This window comes from Rhinolophus ferrumequinum, chromosome 11 (genome assembly GCF_004115265.2).
Source record: "Rhinolophus ferrumequinum isolate MPI-CBG mRhiFer1 chromosome 11, mRhiFer1_v1.p, whole genome shotgun sequence".
NCBI lineage: Eukaryota > Metazoa > Chordata > Mammalia > Chiroptera > Rhinolophidae > Rhinolophus > Rhinolophus ferrumequinum.
In genome coordinates this window covers 23,988,370-24,007,024 of record NC_046294.1, presented here as the reverse complement: position 1 = coordinate 24,007,024, position 18,655 = coordinate 23,988,370, and the positions used below count along the sequence as shown (strand labels likewise).

Genomic DNA, 18,655 nt, shown 5'->3' with positions numbered 1-18,655 from the left:
GAAGTATTGGTAGGAAATTGGCGAAGATGGGAGGAAAGAGAAATAAGGGTATCTAATTTCCACCAGCTGTGGTTTCAGCCACGGCTATGTTTCTCTGTGGAGACCACTCCTATTGTAACCAGAGGCCAAATGAGTCCAGGGCTCATACTGCCTGCGCCGTTTCAGCCAATAGAGTGACACATGAATTTGGTCATAGAATAAGCGTTTATTATCAGAGGACCAGTGGTCTGAGAAGGCAGCGGGTGAACAACTCCAAAAGCTGCCTTAAATTCTCAGAGAGGCTGGGGGTATTTAAGGGAAAATCAGGGCACTCTCCCAGGGCTGTATGAGGTTCCTGGAGGTCTGTTCTCCTTTCATGATGCCCCCCTGTCAGGGTATCTCTTGTGGCATCAGAGATCCTGGAGCAGTGGGGGAGTCACCTGGAAGAAATGTTAAGCTGTAGAGTTTGTAATTAGCAAGCATCTATCTACAAGGTATCTTCTAAGATAAGGATCTGCAACAGGGCAGGGTATAGGCGGCTTTCTAAATACAAGGGGCCCAGCTGGGCCCTTCTTCACTAGTGGCCTTCTCTTTCATATCTTTAGCTTGTTGAGCTCTTATAACACTGTTTCCTACCATTGCTTTTTCTGAGTTGGAAAGAGCTCCCCTGTGTTACAAATCCCTGGGCACCTTACCATCCTTTTTGTTTCCTTCGTCTTGCTCATACCTACGTAGGCAATCTCCTCATTGAATTCTGTTCAGTTATGTCCCATTGAAAGTTTTTTGTTTCCTTATAGGACCCTGACTGGTAACATTTGCCTTCACTTACCCAGCAAGCAGTACTGGAACACACTCCCCTGTAGCACATTATCTGTGAGTTGAACTAATGCTAAAACAATGACAACTGCTGCTTGGGGACAAATCTTCCACTACATTGGTGACACAAGCAATGAGTGTACTGCATACATTCCACTGTATCCCATCTTGGAAAAGTTGACCAAAGATGGATGAGACTGGAAATTTGGGGAGGTGATGGATATGTTTCCTACCTTGACTGGTGATGGTACCACGGGATTATGTATGTGTCCAAACTCATCAAAATGTATACCTAAGTATGTGCAATTTTTCAGTGTATCAATTATACCTCCATAAGGCCGTAAAAGAGAAAAAAAGAAATGATTTTGCCACTCACATTACCTTCTTGGGGGCTTCCTGTGTGGCGACCAGCTAGTGATAGGAATGGAGTCCCAACCTCTGAATGGCCTATTTTGGAAATAACACTCTTCATACCTAAGAATTTTACTACAGCCTTTATACACGAGATAAGCAACCACATTTGAGGAGGGAGCACCTGTGAGAAGGCGGCTTGAAAGCAGTCCAGTTATCACTGTCGACGAAAAAACATCCAGCCTAAGAGAGAGCTTATAAGAGTTTATTTGAGCCAAACTGACGACAATTGCTGGGAACCAAAGTCTCAACGGATTGAGAAAATACAAAATGCTCCGAAAATGGCAGTTTTGCAACTTATTTTATACATTAGAATCAAAGGAGGAGGGTCACATGAAACCCATTGGTTGGTTGTAGATTAAGGGGGTGGGAAAAAGCAAAGTGGGGAATCTCTGGGATTGGACAGAAAGTAAAATGGAGACACACACTTTTTTTACATTGGTGGATACAGGATAGTTAATAGCATTTTACAGCACATAGAGATGGAATTCGGGGAACAAGATAACAATGAGGGATTGTGTAGTTTCCTGTTCTGGTGAGGTGTGTTGTGTCCCCTGGCGGGTCTTGAAAAAAGGCTTACTAGGACATTCCAAGGGCATGTTATCTTAGACTCAAGAAAAGACAACAGGGCAGGCTCACTTAAGGGGGAGACTGACCTTTGTCAAGGAAGCTACAGACTAAAGATGTGACTTCCTGCATGGCCCTCCTTAGTTAGGAATTTTTATGTTGCAACATGCTATGTGGTTCTTTTCAGTCTCCTGAGCTTGTCGGTTTTAACAGGTGGCCCCTTTTCCGTCCACATAAGTAAAGCAAACCTTGTCTTGAAGCTTCCTATCTCTTTCAGACCCATGGAATTACAGACAGCGATGTTCAATCTCACAGCAGATTAGAGACTTTGGAAATGAGACTCCACTTCCTTATCAGCCAAGCCTGCAAGGACTTCCTCTTATTGCCAAGCCTGAAACTAGCCCATTCTGGAAAAAGAGAATGTCACTGAAAGGAAAATGACTGTCACCTGACATTCTTACTTTGCATTGAGTCCTGAACTGTCTGAACTGAAATACCCAGAAAGTTTCGTAGCAATATGGAAATGGTGCCTCCAGTCAAGGCCCAAGCCAAGCCTAGTTCCTGATACGTTAGCCAACTTCAGGAACAGGTGGTTGCCCACCCATCGGACACAGACCCTCCTGGTGTTAAACCTAAGTTCATTGATGAAATAGCTTGATTCAGAGATGGCCAAATACCATGGAATGCCACAGACATAAACTGCTGAGGCCGACAGCACTAGCCATACTAAACACTTGGCTAAACTTCAGGAGTTATTTGTGGCTGTAGGGCCATCTGGGAACAGACTTTTACATGGTGTGTCAGTTAGGACCATCTAAGAAACAAATGCCAAGATAGGATTACATTGGTGAAAGAGGTACTGCGGGTGGGGGAGGAGCTTGTGAGGAATAAAATGGAAGCGGGAGAGTAGGCAAAGAGAGCCTCCAGACCATGATGCAGTTCTGATGCTAGGAAAAGAGAAGGCGAAGGAAGGAGGATTGGGGAGGAAGAATCTCAGAATGGACTGCAGCTCTGAGAATGTCTGAGCCAGGCCGATGAAGAATCCTTGAGCCAAACTTGCCCATTAGAGGAGTCCAGCGACCCATGGAATTGGCCTGCACGAACGCCACATCGTGGTCAGTGGGCTGGGAGCAAACCAAATGACTTGGATGCAATAGTGTGGTGGGCAGTATAAGGACAATTATATAGATCAATGGAATCAAATTGAGAGTCTAGAAATAAACCCATACATTGGTATAAGCCTATCAACTGATTTTGAACAAGGACGTTAAGACAATTCAATAAAGGAAGAGTAATATTTTCAACAAATAATGCTGGGAAAACTGGATAGTCACATGCAAAAGAATGAAGTTGGACCTTAACTTCACACCATATACAAAAATTAATTCAAAATGGGTAAATGATCTAAATATTAGAGCTAAAACTCTGAGAAGAAAACATACAGGTAAATCCTCATGACCTTCACAAAGGATTCTTAGCTATGACACTAAAACTATGAGCAACAATAGAAAAAGTAGATAAACTGGATTTTATCAAAATTAAAAACTTTTGTGCTTTAATGGACCCTATCAAAAACTGAAAAGACAACCCATATAATGGGAGAAAACATTTCCAAAATATCTGATAAGGGACTTTTTTGCATGTGTCTGCCCGCCCCCACCCCACACCTCTGTCATGAAATGGGGGCTGGGGCGGGGGTCCTGCTTCCTCTCCTCCCAGGTGTCCCCATGAACTCTATCTGGACTTGTGTGTGGCCCTAATGGGGTGTGCCCTTGTCCTCTTACATGATGGTTCCGACTACAAAGGTACACACATATCCACTTTGTCTCTAATTTTGGGAAGTGGTCATTTTAAGCTGGCTCACCTTAGGGGTGGGAAACATTTCTTAGGGGTTATGTCAGGTCTCAGGAAAGGCCGGAGACTGAGTGACCAGGATCTCAGGCATGCGTAAGCCCAGGAATGGGTGAGGTGGCTCAGAGTTCAGGAATCTAGCTGCTTGGAGGTCTGCTCTGAGATCTGGAAGGGAAGTGGAGAGGTCGCCAGCCTGATACCCAAAAATGAGTGGCCCATTTGAAAAAGAGATAGATTCTCTACAGAAGGAAAAACCTGGTATGGAAACTGCTCATCAGCTCATCAACAAAAAAAGGGGAGGCGGGAGACCAAAGCAAAAGAGGATGGAAATGCAGTGCATAGAGAAGACAGGTTCCAGCAGCTGTCCGATTAGCAACCTAGCTGATGGGTTGATAGAAAAACCTGGCGTGGAGCTCACTACTCCTTGAGGCAAAAACCCAGGATCATTGTCCAATGAGAAAACCTGGAATGGCTCAAGGAGAATTATAGACTGGACCGGCAAGAACCAGGACTAGATGTGGGATATAGTCTCTGATAGATCTCAACCCCCCCGCCCCCCCCCGCAAGAGAAGGTTCCAAATATCCTGAATTTTCTGGAGACCAGAGCTTACAGGGCTAGTAGTAATAGTATGTAGTCTGTTTTTTTGTCAGCCTGTATAATTGCTATGTGTGCTCTTCAAGTTAGGTCCTCAAACATCCTGATTGTACACATTCATAGCGACCCCTGTTGGTAAACAATGGGCCAAGAGCACTGACCTCTACCCCTAAAACTTGACTAAATTGAATCATTAATTTTATTCCTCTTACTAAGAAAAGAAAAACCCTTGATTATGCAGGAATCCTGCATGAGGAAGGTTCTGCACCTCTCGGCACCCCCATTTTCTCTAGTGGCATTATAACTCCCTTCTTCCCCAGGGGAGATCTGGCTCGCCCATCTTTTGTGTTACACCTGTCCTTACCTCAGGGCACAGTTTGGTCTTATCTCTAGGTAGTCCAGGGATCCCCTTGTTTTCCACTTCTCTCCCAGGAGACTGAATGCCCACTTTTGTCTTCTATTTTCAAAGGTAGGGACTAATGTTAGATAATACTTTCTTAAAATGGGGTTCAGGGAATCAAATAAGGTCCAATCATCACCCTCAAGGGTCAAGCACTAGATTTATTCAAAATTTAGTGTGCATGTATGTTTCCTTATGGACCCCAAAATGGTCAACAGGCTTAGACTCGGTACCTGAGGGATATTCCTCAGAGTAGGTTGTCTTTGCTGGAATCCCTACTGGAGTCAGTAGCAGTTCAGCCTTCTTCGGTCCTATCCTCAGATATATTCATTCTCTCCCTCTGTCTGTCTCTTGCCCTTACCTCCAACGTACATGCTGATTTGTGAGTATTAGTAGTCTATTTATTAGTATTGTAGAAGTATTAAGTCTTAGGTCTCACATGCTGTTGATTTAAAAACAACAACATCTTATATTCATCTTTGAAGAAAAATCATTCTTAGTAATTTGACTAGACTGGAAGACACCAAGCAGGTACTTTATAATCTAGATTAGAAGTTCAGTGTTGAAGTGCAGCAATTCAGAAATGTTTTCTTTTCCACCCAGGGAGGAGCAATTGACGTGGTAGATCCACATGGATACAGGGAAATTCGTCAAAGATTGAGCAGGAGGCTTGGAACAACAACCACAATGGTCATGTGAAGGTAGTAACAGTGGTGATGATAATTGCTAGCATTTACCTGGCATTCACCGTGTGCCAGGGTCCACTTGAAGAAGCAGTAAGGGGCAGGGTTGGAACTGCAACCAAGGTCTTTCTTGCTCTATATTACATACGCTTCACTTAAGTTTTAGCAGGTAGAGGCTTTCAGCAGTAAAAATGAAATTTAACGCATACTCAAGAGATTGATATGGTAATATTTCGTCCATATTTTGTTCGTAGGACAGGCCTGAGCTACAGTAAAAAACCGTTCTCCCCTGAAGAGGATGTTTTTGAAAGGTGCTGATCAGGCAGCTTTAGTATAGACCCTATGACATAACTGCCATTCTTTTTTATGTCTTCCAAATCATTTATTTCTAGGTTCACATATCTCTAGATTGCTCAATGCAAAAACAGAGACAAAAAGGAACTGATAAGCACCAACTCCTGGCGAAGACTGAAAAGCTAACCATTAAGATACCATGTGATATCGTGCCAAGGGCCGGCTGCCTGCCACTTGCAAAAGTTAAAAATCAAGAGACATGGTTGGTGGAAAGCAAAGCAGGTTTATTCAGAATGCTGGCATTCAAATCTACATTTATTCAAATACAGTCATGTCATCTTCTTCTGGAACATCGTCATAACTCTCCAAACCCTGAATTCCGGCTTGAATTTCTTGCGACTCCATTTCCTGTAGAACCATTGGCCCCAACCTCTCATGTCCAGCAATAGAGCTTTCCTTAAATGAGCACTTCCTGTCCATGTAGCCTGCTCGTAGTGCATTGGCAACACAGCTGTCAGTGATTTTATCCCATGAATTCTTCACCCAAGTCACGACCTCTTGCAGGCTAGGCTTCACAAAGTTTCTGTGCTGATTTCTCTCCATGCTATTTTCAATGTAGTCATTGATTTCCATGCGCAAATGATCCTTGAATGGCTTGTTTATTGCAACATCAAGAGCCTGGAGATAAGCAGTCATTCCTGCGGGAATCATTATTTGATCTATTCTTCTCTCTGCAAGGAAGTTCTTTATGTCTTTAGCGCGGTGAGTGCTGGCTGAATCCCAGACTAGCAGACCTCTTTGGCCACCTCGCAAAACAAGTGGCAGCATTAAATCGACCCACTTCCTTATAACTGCTTGTGTGCACCAAACTTTTTCGGTTTCAAGAACATAAATGCCTGAAACACATTCAACCTTATCGTTCTTGCCCTTAGTGATGATTAGAGGTGGGGCTTTCTTTCCATCCAGACGAATTGCCAAAATACAGGTAACACGTGCACTTTCGTAACCAGTGGAGGGAATGTAGATTGACGAGGCACCCCTATGATCAACTGTCGTTTGAGATCCTTGGCCCATAAACACTGCAGTTTCATCCATAGCAATCATGTTGGAGAGTTGGTATTTAGAAAAGTCAATGCCATCAACAAAGGACTTGAATGCAAGTGCACGTTTAATAACTTCAGTATCTTCTAGCTTGAACAGTGTTGTCGATCTTAGAGACAGTTCGTATCGCTGAAGGAAGCCATCTAGCCAGTGTTGTGATGCTTTGAATTCTTCTGGGGATATTTCTAACTGTGGTGCCATTGCAAGGGCAAATGCTTGAATATCAGCCCTGCGCACAGCCAAAGCCTTTGCTCTCCTGTCAGCAATCCATTCACAGATGATGTCTTCCAGCTCAGGAAATAATGGTTGCCGACCTGATCCACACTTGCGCTTCTTAGCATTTCCCTCGTCCACCTGTTGACTGAGGTTATCGTACTCTGCTCTCCATTTTCGGACCATTCGGAGATCCAACTTCTTCTCTTTGCAGAAAGCCGTAAGATTCTTGCCCCGGGAGTCCTCCACGATTCCTTTCTTGTACTCGACGGAATAGCTCTTTCTTTTTGCACTCATCTTGTCTGGGGGTCAAAATGTTATTCCCTTTAAATCTACCATTAAGTCAAGTGTTACAAGACAGGAGTGGCAACAAATATGTTGACAGTTAAGAATGATGGTCCACACAAAATTGTCAAGAAATTGCAGGCACCAAAATTCAAAAAACATTTATGTCACACGAATGCATTAAATACATCCGTTACAACACATCACGTATTGAATTATGAAGAATCATATTAGACACAATCATGTCCGTTAGTTATCAAGTGTGCACGTTATTCATGCGTTGTGTCTGTACTCTGATTGGTCATTTGGCAGTAAGTCTCGAGTTCATCTGTTTACACAGGCGTTTACCTCTCCTCCAAAGGCTCCCACTTGGGTATTTACAAATACTTAATTATAATTTATGCTATTATTTAAGTATTAATGTGAATATTATTATTTATTTATATTTAATTATATATTATTATTTTATAATTCAATACGTCTGTCGTGTGTTGCACTGGACGTACTAAATGCATCCGTCTGGCTCACCATCTTAACTGGGGCTTATTTTTGGGGTAGGGCTTATATTACTAGCATCCTGAAAAATCATGCTGGGACTTATTTTCAGGTTAGGTCTTATTTTCGGGGAAATACGGTAAGTACCTGATCATGCGATCATGATTTGTATGAAATAAATATTTTCATGAGAAGTTACAGTGGAACTATGAAATGTAAAAGGAATTAAGTTTCAAAAGAGACCCGAGTTCAAAAGGAATACACATGAGTATAAATGATCCCAATTTCACCTCAGCAAAACCAAAACATGTATAAAATTTTTTTAAGTGGAAAAATTAAGAAGCCAAAGCTGATAAGTAGCAAATCTCTGCAATCTATTTATGCACTTTCTTGGGCATAAAATGAAAAAATCAAATTAATGAGAAGCAGCTTGTTGATATTTCTTGCCAAATTGCATAAAAATTGTGTAGTAGAAAGAGCTCAGATTCTGCGGTCCAGTAGACCTCAGTTCAATCTTAGTTTTCGCTATTCTGTAAATGTCAAAATAGGATGAAAGTTTTCCTTACTCTATTATACTCTTACACTCTTAAATCCTAGGTCTTTAATACTTGGTGTTGCTAAATATTAGACTGACAAACAAATATTTACTTGTACTAAATACAGGAAAGATGGTTGATACAGCAGACAGTGTTTCAATTAAAAAAAATCTTTTAAAAGAAATCACAATAGTTACCCTCAAGCAATGTTTGCATTATTAGTTTCTTGACATAAAACAAATATAAAAATAAAAAGGGTTCAGCTTTCCCTTCTAATAAATAATCATGTGGGTCCCCAGATGGGCAAAAATAGGGCAGGCACTAGGGCAAGCGTCCTCTTAGCAACACAGGCTTTCTATTTCCTTGGCCAAATGTGAATGGCAAATTACAGGTAATGTTGGATTAGCACAGATTGGCATTGAGGATAGAAACCCAGTGTTACTTAACCGAGTTATACTATAGGAACTAACGTAGGGAAGGAAGATCCCGCACTCCCAGTCAGTACCTTGCAGAGACAAAGCCATCTGAGGAGGTCTGGGCTCCAAATATTTCCTGAGATCGGCCCAGGCCTTTTTAATAGCAGCATAATGGTCAATGTATCTTCCTACATCAGAGTAAGTATCAATGAAGAGAGATTTCCAGCACTGATTCTTCTGTGCTTTCTCTTCCCTAAACAGATTACAACAATGAGGTTAAAAAGCTTTTCAAATGAAATTAGCACATATTTTAGACAGTTACCAACATACTTTATTGAAACTCTGGTTACATTTGCCTTCCTTTTCATTTATTTTAGCCAGGAAGACTAGAGAGCAAAAAGTGACACATCAAAACATTTAACAGGAGTTATTGCTGGCATGGTGGGGATTATGAGTCACTGATTTTCTTATTTTCTACTTATTTTTCCTGAAGTTTTCTAATCTTAATAAAATAGGTGAAGAGGATATGGGGTATGAATCTAAACTTACTCCTAAAAACATACCAATTATAAATTTAAAAATGTGTGTGTTGGGGTGGCTGGTAGCTCAGTTGGTTAGAATGTGGTGCTAATAACACCAAGGTTGCCGGTGTGATCCCCACATGGGCCACCATGAGCTGTGCCCTCCTTTAAATAAAACAAAACAAACAAACAGAAAAATGTGTGTGTTGACCCTTGACTAATGCAAGGGTTAGGAGCACAGACCTCCGCCTGAACCCCCCCTCCAGACAAAAATCCGAGTATAATTGTTGATTCACCCAAAACTTAACTTCTAATAGCTACTATTGACTAGAAGCCTTATTGATTATACATATTTTGTATGTTATGTGTATTATATACTGTATTTGTACAATAAAGTAAGCTAGGGAAAAGAAAATGTTAAGAAAATCATAAGGAAGAGAAAATACATTTACAGTATTCATTGAAAAAACAATCCGTGTAAAAGTGGACCCATGTAGTTCAACCCATGTTGTTCAACGGTCAACTGTAGTTGTTGTATTTTAGAAAATATTTAGAATCTAATGATAACAATATTAATCTAATTTATCTACACTGGGTTAGTCAGAGAATCTTATAGCATCCAAATAATCACGATTCAACATTTCTCTTTGGTACAATTCTATAAACATTTATTGAGTGTCTATTTAGCCAATTAGACTTTAAAAATAAGGCTTTTTTTTGCCTTCAAAAAATGAACAGTCTTAGGGGGGAGAGGGTTGGTAGATGAGGGTAAAGGGGATCAAACATATGGTGATAGAAAGAGTTCTGACTCTGGGTGGTGAACACACAATGTGATGTATATAGATGATATATTACAGAATTGTACACCTGAAATCTATGTAATTGTACTAACCATTGTCACCCCAATAAACTAATTAAAAATAAACAAATAAAATAAAAATTCCATCAAAAAAAAAGAAAAATGAATAGTCTTATCAGGGAGAAAGAATGAAGTATAAATTTAAGAGTCAGAAGTGTCACAAGATAAGGCACCCACAAAAAGCAATATGGTAACATACTAACGAGCCTGGACCTTATCCTGTAGGAAATGAAGAGCCACTGAAGGGTTTTTAACAGCACCGTTCAAAGAGCAGAACTGGGGTTGTGGTATGGCAGAGGTGTAAACTCGAGGCACAGAGAAGAGCTGGGAGGGTTTTGCAGTGGTCTAGGTAAGAGACGATAAACTGAACTACAACTGTGGTGGCTGGATGAAATGAGTAGGAAGATCCAAGAAATATAATGGCTAGAATCAGAAAGGCTTGGTAACCAACTGAATGGGGGTAGGGGACAGGCAAAGGGAGAGGGGGATGGAGAAGGGAGGGAGAGGGGAGACCAGACTGAATGGGAGAAGTGGGGCGGAGAGAGATCTAGGATGATTCCTGCTTCTGGCTCAGATGCCAAGACGATGGGATGGAACCGCCATGAAGACTAGGAATGCAGGAGGCTCAGGATTAGGATGGGGAAAACAACAACGCAGGATGTTGATGGCTTTTTTTCGGGGGAGGGTTGGCAGGGAAGTATCTTTTTATTAACGTAAACAATATGTAAACATATTTATCAAAAACAAAAAGTACCAACAACTTATGGTAAAAAAATTTAGCCTCCTGTTCTAAGCCCAACCCCTCAAAGAAACCTTTATAGTTATTTCTGGAAGACATTTCTCTAATTCTAAATGTTTATGCCTCTAGTTCTTGATTTATCAATTTTACATCTATGTATTCATACCCTAAAGTATCAGGATACAGCAATACTTAAAACTCCCTCTTCCCCATGTTCGATAATTCTGTTATTTAATTTTCAGCTCTACTGAGTAGCTTGCAGCTTTCAATAATATACTTACACCTCTACTTCTTGCTTCACCAGCTTGTCACTACCTGACTCCCCTCAATCTAAGCAATACTACCTTTCTTCCACCTTTCCCAACTCCCCACCTTCTGTCAACACTTTCATTCTGTCAAATTTATTAACATTTACTGAATTCAGTGAACGCTGTGGGTCATGCAATGGAAAGGTCCAGAAGATGTTTGTGCAAACAGGTCTGGAGCTCAGTGGCGCTGTCAGGGATGGACATTCAGATTTCGGAATCAGAAGCCCACAAGTAATCTATAAACCACAACGGTGCATGCAGCAGAATTCAGAGGGAGAAGAACGGTGGGCCATAGACAGAAGCTTGAAGGATACCAACACTTACTGGCAGACACAACAAGAGCCATCAAAGGAGATAAAGAGACAAGGGTTAGAGAGCAGAATCAGGACAAATTAGTGTTACACAAGCCAAGGGCCGAATTTCAAGAATACATATTTCCCGAATACTCACTCAGATATCAGCCAGTATTTTTTGCAATGTCTTCTCCATAGTGGATCATGGCTTGCGAGCTGGTGAAGTCTTCGACTGACATAGCAACAACTGACAGTAGCCAGATTCACAGTTAGTGTAAAAGAAAATAAGGAAACAATTTAAAAATAAAGATGAACATAGTCAATGTTTTCTTCTTTTCCTTTGGCTTTTTTTATTTTCCATTTTCTACCCTTATAATTGCAAAAAAATACTTTCTAAAATCTGCTTATGTGTTAGCTAGTATAATTGCCTTGTGAGTACTGAAATCTTAACTATTTCACTACACAAATAAACCTCCACACCTCCACAATTGTAATTTTCATATGAAAGTCTATAAAACATATAAACCATTGGAATTAATTTCAAATCAAAGAGTCTTTCTACATTTATTATTCGGACAACAATCATTTCTGCATATAGGAAGAAATGTTATTCAGGTACAAAGTCTTTTTTCTTTTTGTTTAAAACCTCGGACATTTGATATTAAATACACAGGCCTTGTTCTAATTTTCTCTTTTTTTTATACTTTATGTATCTATTTTGACATTCAGCATTATTTTATAGTAATTTCAGGTGTATAGCATAGTGGTTAGACATTTATATAATTTAAGAAGAGATTCCCCCTGACTAGTCTAATTTTTTTTTAAAGGAAAGAAACCTGGAGCGGAAACCGCTTTTTAATTATAGCAACTATTGGAGAACCCACCTAAAAAAGTGTCATATTCGTAACAATTTTGTTTCAATATCCATAGATATTCAAGTTAGCTGCTCAAAAACATGGAATGTTAGAAATACTTTCCTTACTACATAGAGATTTCTAATACAATACTGCACCTACCCTGTAAGTCATACCCTACATGTTTAATTTCCAAAAAGAATCAACCTAAGATTAGGAAAAGGGATTTCTATCCTTTCAGAAGAGGAACATGTAACAGTTATAGAAAGCAGATACTCAAAGATCTCACTTGGGCAACAGCTAACGATTAAGAAACACAAATCACAGGGCTTGGTTTGTCAAGGCCATGAGAGGCGGGGCATGTAAACAACAAACAAACAAACCCAAATTCATGGTAAACATAACAGCTTTTGTTTGGTTTTCAGATTTTACACAAAATTCATTCTCATCCTTTTCTGCCAAATTCACGAGATACCCAAACTAACATTTCCAAATACAGGAATCCCTCCACTTTTGTGACTTACAATACATTCTCTCTTTTCTTGATCATTCTCCCTCCACTTCCCATGAGTAAAAAGAATCACCAAACGTGATTTTGATGCACGTCAAAGACAAGAGCTAGTGCTCCTGAGACTCTGACTCAGTTGGCTTGGGGTGAGATCTGTATCTCAGGCATGTATATGTATGTTTAAAAAGTGCCACATGTAATTCTGATACACAGTGAGGAGGAAGAATGACTGACTGGTACACAATAAATCACCCTGGAGTGGAGAAGATTCAAACTATGCAGCTGGCATTACACAATGACCCTAATGGACTAATCCAATCCCACCCAATCCAGTTCAGCAAATATGTACCAAAGACCCCAGAGCTTAGCAATGGGCAGGTCGCTCGGCCAAGTTGGGCTGTATCGTGCAGGAAAGAAGGCTCAGTACACTGGGAACTTTTCTGTGGATAAAACTTGATGGTATTTGTGTTGGTTGATTTCATATGTCAACGTGCCTGGACCAAGGGATGCCCAGATAGCTGGTTAAACGTTATTTCTGGGTGTATCTGTGAGGATGTTTCTGGAAAAGAGTAGCACCTGAATAGACTGGTAGACTGAGTAAGCTGGATGACGCTGACCACTGTGAGTGGGCACCACCCAATCCCCTAACGGCCTGAATAGAATAAAAAAAGGCGGAGGAAGACTGCATTTGCTCTCTGAGCTGAGACATGGATCTCCTCTTGCCCGTGGCCTTCCTGGTTGTCAGGCTTTCAGATCCAGGCTGGAATCTACACCATCTGCTCTCCACTGCTCAGCCCTCTGAATTCTATCACCAGTCTTCTTGGGTGACCAGCGTCCAGATGACAGGTAAAAGGACTTCTCAGCCTCCGTAATTCATGAGCCCATACCTTCTAATAAGTCATATACACATACATATTGGATTGGTTCTGTTTCTCTCAATAACCCTGACTAATACCGTATTCAACTCAGTTCACTTTCACAAACATTTATGGAGGGATCACGTCACTTCTGTTTAAAACTGAGATTACTACCTAATGCATTTAAAATAAAATCTGATCTCTTTACCTTCGCTCACAGGGTCCTGCATGATCTCACCAGTGTCTTTCAAGCCACTCTGCTGTGAGTCACTCCCTACCTCCTGCAACACCAGTCTCCTAGCTCCTCCAACAGGCCACGCTGTTGTCCAATCAGCTTCTGAACACACTGTTCCCTCTGCCACAGCTGCTCTATGGCGTCCTTCATAAATGGCAGCTCCTTCCGATTTGAATTAATCGTCCCCCCCTCAGTCCTTAACAGAGCAACTGGTTTAATCCTTCACAGCACATAGCATCTCTTCTATTATGTACTTATTTGTTTCCCATCTTGCCCACTAGACTGTAAGCTGCAAGAAAGGGGCTTTATCTTATCTGTGTTGTGCACTATTGTATCCCCAACATTTAACAGGCCTGCACACAGCCACTCAAGAAAATCTGTGAATACAAAGATAAACAAACAGACTTTACTTTTAAGAAGTACACAATCTACTTGGCATGGCAAATAAACTCTGCTGAGGAAGGAAGAAGGTAGAGAGAGGAATCAGGAGAGAGGGTCTTACAGGAATTTCATCTTGCCAGATTGGGGAGCACGTGGCATTCAGGCCGGGTCAAAAGCTTAAACCACAGAAGAGAAAAACACAAGTGTGTGGTATGCTGGCAGAAGTCTCATTTGGATAGAGTCGACTATGCCAAATGCTAAGGGCCTTAAACGCTTCCAGAAGTTTAGGTGATAGTCTGCAAACAAGGGGCATCGTCAGTTTTTAAGGAGAGTGACAGCCAGATCTGTCTTAGAAAGATCACTCTGGCAGCAATGTAGCCCATAGATCAACTGTGTGTGTGTGTGTTGGATTTGTAAGAGGCTATAGCAACAGACTGTTTCAGATGAAAAGTTTGCACCTGCAGCCTTTTCCAAAGGAAAGATAAACTTTTTTTCTCTGTTTCAGTACAAGCCTGAGAGATAAACTTTATTTTAGTAGAAACCTGAGTATAGAAAAAATTATTTTCTTAAAAAATGTAAAGTGTTACAGGGACTAATATAGACAGTAGTCAGAAACTGGAGTTACCCCTCTGTTACCACTTAGCCAAGCCAACTAACAGCTACCAGTAACTCCAAAAAGACCGTAGTTCTAAAAGGATCCCTCCTAATACAGGACACAATCATCCAATGGCTGGAATTGAATGGTTGATCCACAAAAAAAAAAAAAAGAAAAAAATCTCGCCTACCCATCCTTAAGAGGGCGACTTCACCTCCTCTGCAAATACATACGGTGGCACAAGAAAGACTGAGCCATGCCACCAGCTATTGAGGGTGTAAACAGCGCCATTACTTCCACCACCCCCGACGGTCCCAAGCGCTGAAGAAACTGGGCATTTAACCACCCTTACCAGCAACCGGTGTTTATTTTTAGAACAGACGCTGGTAATCTGGGAAACCCAAAGCGTACCGGAGAGAAAAACGGTCACCTGTATCGCACCAACGGAAGTCAGTACCAAAACACAAAATCCAACGTGCAACCGTATTTACCCAGCATAGAAGTCCAAAAGTGCCAGGTATTATGGGGCCGCGGAAATCGCACCTAGGGGTCAGGGGGTCGCCGGGCTCCTCCTCTCGGGCGCCCCACCTGCCTATTCCAGCACCCGACTCCTTAGGCCCAGGGCCCGAGCAGAGCGTTCGAGCCACAAAGGAGCTTTCCAAAGTACCTAGGGCCGGGCCACATATCCGGCGGCGACTGGCGGGCGCGGGGGTCCGCGGGGCGGCAGCGGGGAGCAGTACCTCCCCCCTCTGGACTGGGCCTCACCGAGGCCTGGAGAACGGGCTCTCGTCGTTCCTCAGGCCTGGGCCCTGGACAAGAGGAAGACCTCAAGGCGGGGCCCTTACCGCCCCGTCTCGCCCCGGCCCCCGGGTGGCTCTGCAGGATCGAGGAGGTCCTGGCGTCACCTTCTGGTTGACGCGGGAGTCCGGGTCCAGTCGGCAAGCTGGGCCGCAGTCCCTCCTGCCTCACCGTCTCCTCCCGCCCCCGTAACCCCACCCCTGCCACGCGCGTCGTCCCATTACTTGATTAGGTCCTGGTAGTCCAAGAAGGATAAGATGAGGAGCAGGGTATCGGTGGGCAACAATTCTAGGGTCAGAGGTGCCGACACCACATCCATGGCCGCCATCTTGCTTGGCCGGGTGCAGGCCCGGCCCCGCCCAGACCCCGCCCCGGCCCCGCCCAGACCCCGCCCCGGCCCCGCCCCCGCCGCCAGCGCCCGAGCTGCTCGCACAGGTTTGTTATGTAACCGTCGGGACAGGCTCGCCCACGGGGCGGGGCAAGGGGCGGCCCCCGGGAAGGCCCCGCCCACTGCCCGGGGGCTCTGCGCCAGCGCGGTAGCAGCCCTCTGCGTCTGGGATGCGGCTCCCGCTAGGTGCGCGAGCTTGGCCGCGTGCCACGTGTTCCCGTCTCAGGTTTCTCCAGATCTCTCCTCCCGTTCTGATCCCTCAATTTGCCGAGTGCGGACCCCATTCCGTTCCAAAATCTGCTGCCTCGGTCCCAACAGTCCTTCCTGCGAAAATTTACACCAGGTATCCTCGAAGCCTGGCCCCAGATCTCACGCTAAATCTAATCTGCCTTTGGCCTCCAAATCCATTGCTTCTCTTCGTTTTACGACCCCGAAACCCTTCTTGTACCTTCTTCAGCCTTCCTTGCCCTGCTTGTCGTTTGCATACAGCCAGGCGGCTCCGTGCCATTTGCACTAAGTGGAGACATGGTTGGGAATCAGCTAGAGTCGCAGATAAAAGGCTCTTCTCCCAACCTGGGGGAATGATCGTTGATGGCTTAATTTTAACTCCAAGTAAAAGGGTGCACAGGGACTGAATCTAAGGGTCAGCCACTGTCACTTAATTTGGCCCTCATGGCTATTTTTTGGCCTATTCAAGTCCAAAGGAAAGGCAACAGGCTAGCAGAAGTAAATGCAGTGTACTTGAAACTCCTACTGCTTTTATATTTAAAACAAGTAGCCCATGTGAGATAGAAGTAGAGACAAATGTGAATCTCGAGCAAATCCCGTTATAAGCATTTACATACATATATATGGTTCCCTTGTAAGAGAAATGACTCTGTCTTCATTCAAACTAAATTTAAACTTTCTACTTGTTCAATGCCAAACTAGGCCCTGGGTTTCAAAGGATGAAAAAGAAAGAGTTCACAGTCTGGCGGAGAGAGAAACAGGGAATAACCGACCTGAATTTAATTCAATAAATGCTTTTAGTATGTGCATAAATAGTTTGGAAGTACAGAGATGAAAGCAGAGGGGTTTGTATTGTTTTTTGCTTCGTGTCTCATTTGTACCAGTGGGGTTTCATTTATGGAGGTTGACTGATGACATGGCAAAGCCAATTCCATTGAAAGAAGATATTGATCAACTACATTTCTCTGGAGAAGGGGGCAAAACACACCACTAAGCGCCACAGTGGAAGAATCAGGTTTTGTAGGAGGCAGCAACAGGTGCAAGGGAAAGTTTAGACCAGAGACTTTATTGGGGTTTCCACTGGGAAGGCAGGGCAAAGCAAACAGCTTAGAATTGGCTAGTTTGAACAATAAATAGTGGGATTTGGGCTGTCAGTTGTTCTCTAGATACCTGGTACCTGGCCCACGGATAATTCAGAGCAAGGGAAATATTAGCTTAGTGTGTGAGAGTTAGATAAAGGGGGTAATTGGCTTGCATATGAGAGGTATACTCCCAAGTAAGTTGTTTGCTATCTTTAGGAATTAACGAGTGCCCTGGAAAGTGCAGTTTCTCCCCAGCCAGCATGGTTTTTAGGATATCAAAAAACATTAAGATACAGAAAATAAACATAATACCATCTGTGAGTTGTGGGGGGCGGAGAGGGGTTATAAATATTAGACCATGGTATGATGAATTGAGGAAATGGAGTGTTGTTGTTTTTCTTTGGGGGGGGGGCATTCCCACTTTTCCAAATAATTGGGAGGAAACTATCTCCAGGATATGGGAAAGTTTGGAAAACTTAGTGGTGGATGTATGTATAGACGTGGGAAATTAACATTTATTGAATATTTAGCCAGACACTTGACACAAAGTTTTATTACCATCCATAAACCACTTTAGGGGAGGAATGATGTTTAGAGATGAGTAAATAGGCTCATGGAATTTAGTCCGTCATCTCACTTCTAGTAAATGACACGTGTGAATTACAGGTCTGACTGGAATCTCCAAAGCCTCTTACACCATTCTGCTTTGGAAACACAAAGAAAAGGAGAAATAGGTAAGATAAGTGATGTTATCCTTTAGCTCACAATCCATGACACTTCTCCCACTCCCACTTTAATATGACCCAGGCGGCGGGGGGAGAGCCAGCGCATCCCTTCATTTCTGGGTACCTAACCCTCCGAGATTAAACCTTGGCAAAAAACAAACAAAAAAACCCCCCTATGCTAAAGTACACTTTGTATTAACCCTGCCTTCCCAGTGTAAAGCCCAATAAAGTCTCTGGTCTAAACTTTCCCCTTGCTTCTTCTGCCTCTGCCTTCTACAAAACTTGATTCTTCCACTGTGGCGCTTCCAGGCGTGTTGTGCCCCTCTTCTCCAGGGAAATACAAGTGATAAATATCTTCTTTCATTGGAATTGGCTTTGCCATGTCATCATTCAGTCAACTTCCAAAAATGAAACCCCACTGGTACAAATGAGACACTCACGAAGCAAAAAACAAAACACACACACACACCCCTCTGCTTACATCTCTGTACTTCCAAACTATTTATGCACATATTTAGAGCATTTATTTAATTATATTCAAGTGGTTAATCCCTGTTTCTCTCTCTCATCAAACTGCAAACTCTTTCTTTTTCATCCTTGTAACCCCAGTGCCTAGCATGGCATTCAGCAAGTAGAAAGTTT

General features: G+C 42.7%; 1 protein-coding gene across 1 annotated transcript; it reads right to left on the bottom strand.

Moving 5' to 3' along the window:
- Positions 1-185: 185 nt before the first annotated feature.
- On the bottom strand, positions 186-15,956 carry LOC117030499 (F-box only protein 3). The gene is made up of 4 exons (XM_033120608.1): positions 15,815-15,956; positions 11,520-11,609; positions 8,732-8,895; positions 186-419 (listed from the first exon to the last, which is right to left on the bottom strand). Exons 1-4 carry the CDS (start codon positions 15,916-15,918, stop codon positions 370-372), a joined length of 408 nt encoding a protein of 135 aa, XP_032976499.1. The 5' UTR covers positions 15,919-15,956; the 3' UTR covers positions 186-369.
- Positions 15,957-18,655: the final 2,699 nt, after the last annotated feature.